We start from the raw sequence: 9,349 nt of genomic DNA on the forward strand, positions 1-9,349 counted from the left end.
TGTAGTAGCAGTTGCATTCTTGTAAAATTGCAAATTATGGTGGAATCGTGTGTGTGTGTGGGTGGGAGGGAGATCAGTAGAAGATATCGTGAGGCTCTAACTATGGCTCAGAGAAAGGAAGGAGATCACTGACAAGTTGTTGTATTACGGTGCAGATAATGGAAGGCTTGGTGAAGGATGTGGAATCGGAAAATAAATCACTCAACAACCAACTAAAAGAGTAAGATATCTACATTTGACTTTTTTCCCTGTAAGACATCCTGGCAAGAGAGTGGCTTACTGTATATACATATAAACACTGCGCCAGGAGCAATTACACAAAGAGCAGAGAAAAAAAATGTATCAGTGAACTGTTAAAGATGAAGGTAAGTAACATTTGGGAAATATACTTCTTTGCTTTCTTGCTCATTGGTTAACACGCCACGTCCGGCTCATGTGCAGGGAATGTCTTAGACTGCACTGTGAGTTTCTTAAGTCTTCTCTGGACATAACCAGAGGAGTCTTTGTCAATCCTGCTCCCAAACAAGAGGCTGTGTTCTTAATAACATACTTCCCTTAGTACATTGACAAATAGTGCTCTTGCATGTTAGGACTTTTGCTTTTGTAGGACTTACAGTACTATACCTTTAGACAAGATAATGTCTCATATCGCACACTTCCGTTCTGCACTTCCCAGAAATAAGCGTTGGATGTAAATGCATCAGCCTCCAATATATCTGCCGGCTTTAACAGTTTTACACAGAAATAAAACCGTTTTTGTGCCCTCTGTTTCATACTATTACAAATACACTGCATATAAATAGTTTATCTTTCGTCAGCCGGATTCATTGATAAAAGCCAGAGATTTGATCAAGATCACAGAGTCCAGTATAATATTATATTCATATTAAAAGAGTTTTTCTCTCGTTGAGCTCAGTTTGAAGTCTCCTCAGTAGAAATACGGTGCTGGGGAATCTCTTCAGAAGTACGCATCTTTGTGGATCACAAAGGTGATATGTCATCATTTTCTTCATCCTGCTGAGATATAAACAACAAAAAATTTGTAAAGATGTTCTCATTAATAAACTGAGAAATGTGTAAACAGACTACTAATGTTGTACATAAAATATTTAAAGATTTTTTTTTTCACCTCTCTGTCAGTGACATCTATGGTAGATGTGCCAGTCATTTTCATCTTCTTGTAGCTCGTGTTATCCAGAACTAGTAATGAAAGAAAATGTCCTCCCTCTTTAATAAGCATAATCACATCTTCCAGGTATTTCTCCTCCACATTTCGTCCATTGACTTCCATCACGACATCACCCTCTACTAGTCCGGCACTCTGTCCAGGACCACCTAATGGCAGCTGCAGGACAGGGAGAAATGGAGAATCTTCTCACTGAAGTGTCTGCCTCTCTTCTTAATGTTTTGTGTTAATGCAAAACAAGATTTCAACCCGACCTGACTGATGAAAGTCCCAGGACTCTGTGGGACAGAGCAGAGGTTAAAGCCAAACCCAAAAGGGCCTTTTTGGAGTGAACAGAGTCTAGGAGTGCACAGGCCCTCCATTTCCTTTGGTGTTAACTGCTCCTCTGCATTCGGTGGGTCACTGCTCTCCTTTTCTTTCTCACCAGCATCATCATCACTGAAGCGAAGAGGAGACAAACCCAGCTGCAGACAAAAAGCAAAGAAAGAAAAAGCATAAAATCGGACCCGTTTCTTAACATGAATTAGGTTTAGATATGTTTTCTGAATGAGTGCACCGTTCAAAGCATCTGGAGAAAATGAATTTTGGAAAAGACTTTTGGCAAGTGATGCCCACCTCGGTGTAAAATTCCAGCCCCAGAGCAGTGATGGTGGTCAGGGAGACCTGTTGTCCACTCAGTCTCACTCTGTTCACTATCTCATCATGCCTCAGGAACTCCACTGACTCTCCATTGACCTCCAGCAGCAGCTCTCCGTCCCGCATGCCTGCCCTGTCCGCTGGACTGCCTCCCTGCACTCCACGCAGATAGTGATCTATCGGTCAACAACACACCGCAGTGAGTGCAAAAGACCAAAGTGAAGAATGTCAAACTTTGAGTTTTGAGAGAGTTTTCTTTCTTTTTTTCCTTATCTCACATGTGCTTCCTGATAGCCTTCTCTCCAGCCGGAGGAGGAAACCGTAGCCCTCAGGTTCAGAGACCAGCTGGAGTTTTCTGGCTCTGTAAGGCAGGTTATGTTGAACAGCCATGATGGGCAGGATGGGCATCTGCCTCAGCATGTAGATCTTCTCACTCTCACTGTCAATCACCAGGATGGTGATGCGATCACCACATTTTCTCGTCTACAACAAAACATTGTTTATTAAAGTTAGACAAGGTTGGATATAATAACTTCTTTAATGTTTTAATGAGAACATTGTGTTCATGTGCTTTGGAGATTATTATTATTTTTTTAATCACACTTGGAATTATATTTGATCATTGCATTCTCGGTTTGGAACAAAATTCTTTGGCCAACCCGAGTATACATTTTTTTTTTGGAGGAAGTAACATCGCAACAATATTTAGCAGAAAAAACACCACCTTTACTTTTTCAATGTTATCATAAAATAAAAAACAGGAGTACCACGAACCATCCTGCTGAGTGCAGAGTATGTGAAATCGGACACCATTTCTCCATTCATCCACACCAGGCGGTCTCCCTTACACACTCCTGCCTTTTCAGCTGCACCTCCAGCCACCAGGCTCACGGAGAAGCGACCTTTCTCTCCTACAGAGCAGAAACAGAAGGTGCAGCTGAACAACTCCACACAGACTTAAATCATTGGACGTCTCGTCTGGAACTTGTTACGATGGCCAGAAGACATTTTACCTTCCACAGGTGTAAAGTTGATGCCCAGACCCGAGTCAGGATCCCTGATGATGTGATAAAGTCTGGGTGGTTTGCAATCTTCGTCCTTTTTGGTTCTGGCCAGACCTCGGACCTGCTGACCTCGGGACAAAGCCAGCTCATACTCCTCCCCATCCATCACTAGCAAGCATAACTGGTATCCACTCCGCTTTATCTTCCTAGTCACCTGATTATAAATTGGGAAACACAGTAGATCCATTTAAAAAGTCATTTAGAGTGACTTCTGTATTTTTAACAATGGATGGAGCTCCTGTTATTTTACCTCAGCGTGAGGAACATCATCCACGTAGCAGTTGTTGACCTCCAGAAGCCTGTCTCCATCCCGGAGGCCGCTGCGCTCTGCTGTCCCTCCTAACACTATATTTCTGATGATGTGTCCTTGGCGCCCCCACTCCACCCGCAGGTTGAAGCCATAGGTCTCCCCTTCCTCACGTTCAAGAACACACAGGCGTGGCCTGGGTGGAGACATACAGTCTGAACCAGAGCAGACAGAAAAGTGTCGTCATACGGAGCAGACTTTCCTTATGAGGTTAATACAAATTTTAATGCAAGATACCTGTATCATCCGTGATCATCATCGCTGGGTTGTCTATTCCCTCTTTAGGATTGAATGTAAATTTGCTTTGAAAGGTAGAGATGAGAGATATTTTACTTCAGTTACTGATGTGGAGGTGAAATAAATTCTAAAATAAAGTAATCCATTTCCCTTCAGTCTACAGTACAAACCTGTTAACTTAAAGTTTAATTTCAAGGTAGATAAATTGTGCATTATAATTGCTAAATGTCTTTGTTTCAATTTTTATATAATGACTTAATCAGTTGCATCATCAATAATAAATATAACAGGTTGGGGTAGACATCAATGCTGTAATTTTGTTTGTACAGATTAAACATCCTGGTCTGTCCTCATCTGATCAATCATCTGATCTTATCAGTACTACTGTAACGTTGTCATCTGAACTAAGGCTGAAATAATGAGGGTATTCAAAATGTATTTCCACTGATGCAAACAAGTAGATGAAAAGTAGACTTACTCTTTCAAAACTACAACCTCCATCAAATCTTGAAAAAAGAAATCAAGAAGTGAATGACAATTGATAAATGTCACAGCGTGAAAATCCTTATCGACACATCCAGACAAACTTACTAACAAACACTTTTCCTATTAAATCTGAATTGGTATTACTCTACCTACATCAAGTTTGTTGCACATACGCATCAGTAGAAACTGAATTTGAAACATTTCTATTTGAATTCAGCATCGTCGCCTCGCAGCGAAAAGGTTGCGGGTTCGAATCCGGGCCTGGGCCTTTCTGTGTGGAGCTGGCATGTTCTCCGGGTCTTTGAGGAAGAGCAATCGAGTGCAGATTCACGGAGCTTCCTTTGCTGCGCTCCAACTTGCTCCAGCTGCGTTGTAACGGAGCGCGGCACAGCGACGTGCACGGAGCAGCGGGAAGCCGTGGGCTTTGTTAGTAAGTACCACGTTACGCTGCGTGGAAAAAAACACCAGCACTTGAGTTGCACACGTTGTTGTGACCATTGGTGAGGTGCGATTTAATGAAGCGCCTGGCTTCGTTGGAATAGTTTAGTAGATGAGGCAATAGAAAACGTGTCAGGTAACGGTTACTCCTGTCCATTGGTCTTTATAACTTTACCAACAGACCGTCAAAAGTACTTCCACTAAAAGTGCATTTTTCTTTCCACCGACAGGCTCAGATTTTTATTCCAAGTGACTGACATTATGGAGAAAATCCCCACAGATGTACTTTTTCCTCATTCAAGTTTTCTTTATATTTTGGTTTGGTCAAACATCATATAAACCCAGAAACAGTCGTAATATCTTTGTTGAAAGCCACCAGACCAGAACGAACCTGTCGTGCTCTGCAGGTGAAATCAGTGTTTTTATGATCGGAGTCTGGTGGTTTTGACCACAGCAACGTTAAGGCAGTTTCTGATTAAACTAACATGTCTATCACGAGCTATTCTTTCAAAGTTGTTGTCAGACAATTATAATCACAATCTGAACCTGTCAGTGGTAAAAAAAAATTAAAAAAAAAAAAGAAGAAGAAAAGAAATAAAAACATTTAAAAGAAAGAAAATAAAAGGATTTGTAGCAGGCGCCGTACAGCTAACTTAGCTGCAAGTCTAAAAAGTGTACAATGCAGAACCTGAAATTTCCACATTTATTTCTCTCCTGGGCTCTTTTTTTGTATCTGTTACTTACTGTCTGAAAAAAGACGCGAATGTCCAGCTGCCGTCCTGGTTTCTCCTTCGCAGGTGAAGGTGACCTCATCGTTCACCTGCACTGACAAAAGGAGCGCGCGACGTGCCGCGTTCGCTAACTCGCGATAACTGCAGCCTTCAATAGAAGCTCGTGAACCTGCTCTTGAGTGGTCTCCCTCAAAGACCCGGATGTGTGAGACACATTAACTGAATTTAGGAGTTGAATTTTCAGTTTTATTAAAATGTGATTTCAAAGCAAGTTAATTCTAATTGAGAATTAAACATTCAGTTTAAAGTTGATTGAAATTCAGTTTCAAACTAAAATGTTACATTTTTAAAGCAATTATTCAAGTTTTGCAATTGCAATTCAAAGATAAATGATTCAAATTCAGTTTCTACTGACACGTTCAGGCTTGACCAACTGTCAATCACATTGTAGCATATTCATTTAAATGTACAGCTCTATGAAGGTCGGAGTTGTTCTTTCAAGCAAACTGCATCCACTAAACAATGAAAGTGCTGTTTGTATGTGTGAATGATACATCTGCTGACTTTAACTATCAGCTGAGGTACCATAAAACAGACTAACAAACAAACAAACTAATTATCTTTAGTCGTTGTCCTTTTGAAAAGGGGGGTGAAAGAGCATAAAAAAACCTTAAAGTTTGAAACGTGAAATACCTGTCAGCATTTTTATATAAATCGGTGCTTGTTCACAAATCTACTTTGAGCAGCAACATTGGATTATTGCTTTCGGACTCCTGGGACATTGGTAATATTTTGTAAGAGAAAGATACACTTTAACATTCAAATAAAAAATAAAAAAGTCATCAATGAAATATACACATTGCTTTTCCACATGTAGCACATACGAGCTGTCATGTAATGAGCAGGTTTAAGTGGTAGACAAGCACTAAATGTTTGTTTCATGACATTTTGGATGAAGGACCTCTTAAAGGATGTGATTGACTCGTGAATTTATTTTCATTCTGTCTCATCCTGCTCGTCAGTTATGGAGTGAGTTGCAGCGATCCATATCACAATCAAACCTGTTTCCCCCTTTTCGGGGTGTGTACACTCCCAATACAATATGCAAGTTGTAAGTTGTACAAAGCTCATGTAGATTACCATGTGAAAACTTCTCCACATATTTTCCCCATGTTATAATAATAATAATAATAACTTTATTTATATAGCACCTTTAAAAACAGAGTTTACAAAGTGCTCCGTAGAGAAGCAAAGCATAGTCATACATAACGTCAATACTGGTAAACATTTAAGCCAAGAATAGAAAACAAACAAATAAATAAATGAATAAAATAAACAAACAAAAACAGGGGAACAAAAGAACTGCATAAAAGGACATAAAAGGATGACATCACTTAAAAGCAATTCTATAAAAATGGGTTTTAAGAAATGATTTAAAAGAAGTTAATGATTCTGCGAGCCTTATCTCCTCAGGTAGGTCGTTCCAAAGTCGAGGGGCTCTAATGGCAACAGCACGGTCACCCTTTGATTTAAGTCTCGACTTTGAAACGGCCAGAAGGGCTCCACCGGAGGATCTCAGGCTGCAAGTTGGCTCATATGGGGCTAACATTTCAATAATGTAGCTCGGGGCCAGACCCAGGCGGGCCTTAAAAGTGATCAACAAAATCTTAAAATCAATTCTAAAACCAACCGGGAGCCAGTGGAGAGAGGCCAGAACTAAAGTAATGTGATGTCGTCTGTTAAAACCAGTAAGAAGCAGAGCTGCTGCATTCTGGACTAGTTGGAGGCGGGAGATCGATTTTTGGTTTATGCCAGAAAGGAGGGAGTTGCAGTAGTCGAGTCGAGAGAAAATTATATTAGAAAATTAGTCGACAGTAAGTTATGATATGTTACAACATGTGGTAAATGTGTTATACATGTGATCACATGTGAGATGTGTGTCTTTTCTATCAGGGTCTTTTTCTATGTCTGGTTGTAAAATGAATTGCCGTACATGATGTTACTTGACAGTCAACGTAGCGATAGGCAGGAACCGTGTTGGGAGATCCTCAACAGTGATTCCCAAACTGTAGTATGTGTACCACTGGTACCAGATGGTATGCAAAGTCTTACTGAAAGGCCTAAATTTAAATACAATTATTAAAATTGGCCTGTGCTTTGCAATGTAGGATGACATGACACCACACTCAACATAACATAATGCTAACATTAGCTTTACACAGTCGGAATCAGACATTGATTTCATTAAGCAGAATGATTTTTTTTTTTTTTTTTTTTTAAGTGGAAAAGGTCCAGTAGCTGTTTGTACACACCTCACCTCACTGCTGATTTTGAGGGATTTTGTAGTGAGAGCTCTGGTTAATAAATGTATTCTTTGACTTTGAGACCTTATGTTGTTGTTATTTAGTCTTTCTGAGGATTTAGCCTTTTCAAATCAATGATTTTGATTTTATGAAAAACAATTATTGATATCTGCAGTGTGCAGTGGTACTTGTAAAGTCAGTTTGATAGCGGTATGTTGTCTGAAAAGACTGGGAACCTCTGACCTACAGGAAATGCCCTTTGGCCAAGTGAGGAACTATGCAAAGTAGAAAAAAAAACTATGTGGTATACAATCAACCATTAGGCTTTAGCCACAGCAAAAATTATAATAAAGTATGAAACTAAAACTGGATTCATGCTGATCCTAATATTACAAAAATATAAATTATAAATAATTCTACTATGACAGTGTGCAGATATCCTGACACCTGAATGAGAAATGTACATTTAGGTATTATTGGAAAACTGTGGACACAAGCTGAGCTTCTACAGAAACAGAAGTACCTTGAGTCTGAGTTTTAGACAGATGTTGAGGCAGTTGTGCTTTCAGTCCTTGATTACAGGGATGTTGTATATGCATATTGCTGCCTCCTCTCTGAGGCCCCTGGACTCCATTTACTGCTCTGCCGTCACGTTTGATCCCTGGTCACTGCTAATAATTCCAACACTCAATCTATGAGATAAGATCGGTCGGCCTTTCCTGTTTGTGAGAAAACCTAGTGTCACTTTGGTCCTCCACAAGGCCATCCACAAACTGTTGGGAGGTTGTTACTGTAAAAAAAAAAAAAAAAAAAGCATCAACCTTCTCTGAGAAAATAAATATTAAATAAATACATTCGTATATCATTCACCTCTCCCAAAACAGCCTTTAAGAGACATGGGAATGTCTCAAGTTTACACACTCAGCCATCACTGTCTTCTAAACTGTGATTATCTGTGTAGCTCCTCATGTCAACAAGAATCCAATGTTTCTCTAAAATAGTGTAAAATAAAAACGAACTGTTGTGATAAATGATCAATGATTGATGGCATGCTCTAACCGTTTGCTCCCAGAGGAAATCCAGCTCTCATAACACGTAGCTCTCTTGAATAGAGTACACCATAGCAGTACATCTAATGGGTCACTGTTTGCTTTTCCTACCATAAACCTTCTTTTTTTTTTTAAATCTTCTAGGACACAGTGATCCTCCAGATACAAACAAAGACAAACTGCTGAAGCTCTGCTGGGTGTCTGCATTTAATTATCTATTGGAACTGTATAAACATGTGAATGATGAGCTTTGACTAATCATCCCAAGCTGTTTGATTTTACCTGTATTGGAAGAGTTCAGATTTAAGATTAAGATTTACTTTTGCATTTCATTAGTTTCATGACTTCATAATTTTCCATCAAGATTAAATCCCACATGCAGCACAGAAAATACAAAGAAGGTACAGACAAAATAAAGTTCAGAATATAAAAGAGAATATAAAAACAAACTAAAATGTTAAAATATAGAGACAACATGGATGAGAAAGATACAAAATTAGAACTAATAAACAAAGAAAATGGAAAAAGATTTGAATGCATTACCGGTTCCTGATTTCATGTTGTGTTTCTTTCCCATCAGGTCAGCAAACCACTCAGAGGGATGTATCAGTGGGAGTACTGGACGTCCCAGCATTTATTTTGATCTCAGGGAGACTCCTCCCCACGATGCATACAGGTTTAACCTGTGTGTGGAATTTTTGAGCACACATTTGTACTGCATGTACATATGTATCTGTCTGTGTTTCATTGTTTTGTGGACTGAAAGTATAAAACTCGTAACAGGATTGTTCCAGAGTGTTCTGTCTCAACCAGAGACACTTTTCACAATCATGTGTGCGTATCATATCTGTGCCTCCTCCCATGAGAGTCCAGTCCAAGACTGACCGTCAAGGTCGGGGCCAAAGCTACAAG

The 9,349-nt window shown here is 39.6% G+C and overlaps 1 protein-coding gene across 2 annotated transcripts; it reads right to left on the minus strand.

Moving 5' to 3' along the window:
* Positions 1 to 242: 242 nt before the first annotated feature.
* On the minus strand, positions 243 to 9,032 carry nherf4b (NHERF family PDZ scaffold protein 4b). Of its 2 annotated transcripts, none has more exons than XM_069724102.1 (11): positions 8,981 to 9,032; positions 3,909 to 3,936; positions 3,431 to 3,495; positions 3,137 to 3,348; positions 2,836 to 3,040; positions 2,597 to 2,733; positions 2,101 to 2,305; positions 1,802 to 1,998; positions 1,441 to 1,650; positions 1,130 to 1,345; positions 243 to 1,014 (listed from the first exon to the last, which is right to left on the minus strand). In XM_069724102.1, the coding sequence occupies exons 1-11, from the start codon at positions 9,012 to 9,014 to the stop codon at positions 982 to 984; spliced, it is 1,542 nt and encodes a 513-aa protein (XP_069580203.1). In that variant the 5' UTR covers positions 9,015 to 9,032; the 3' UTR covers positions 243 to 981. The 2 variants fall into 2 exon arrangements, with proteins under 2 accessions (XP_069580203.1, XP_069580202.1); XM_069724101.1 differs by having other exon boundaries at positions 243 to 1,017.
* Positions 9,033 to 9,349: the final 317 nt, after the last annotated feature.

The sequence above is a fragment of the Brachyistius frenatus genome, unplaced genomic scaffold (genome assembly GCF_029030835.1).
Source record: "Brachyistius frenatus isolate BFR_SWC_R1_liver_20210118 unplaced genomic scaffold, ASM2903083v1 Contig_361, whole genome shotgun sequence".
NCBI lineage: Eukaryota > Metazoa > Chordata > Actinopteri > Embiotocidae > Brachyistius > Brachyistius frenatus.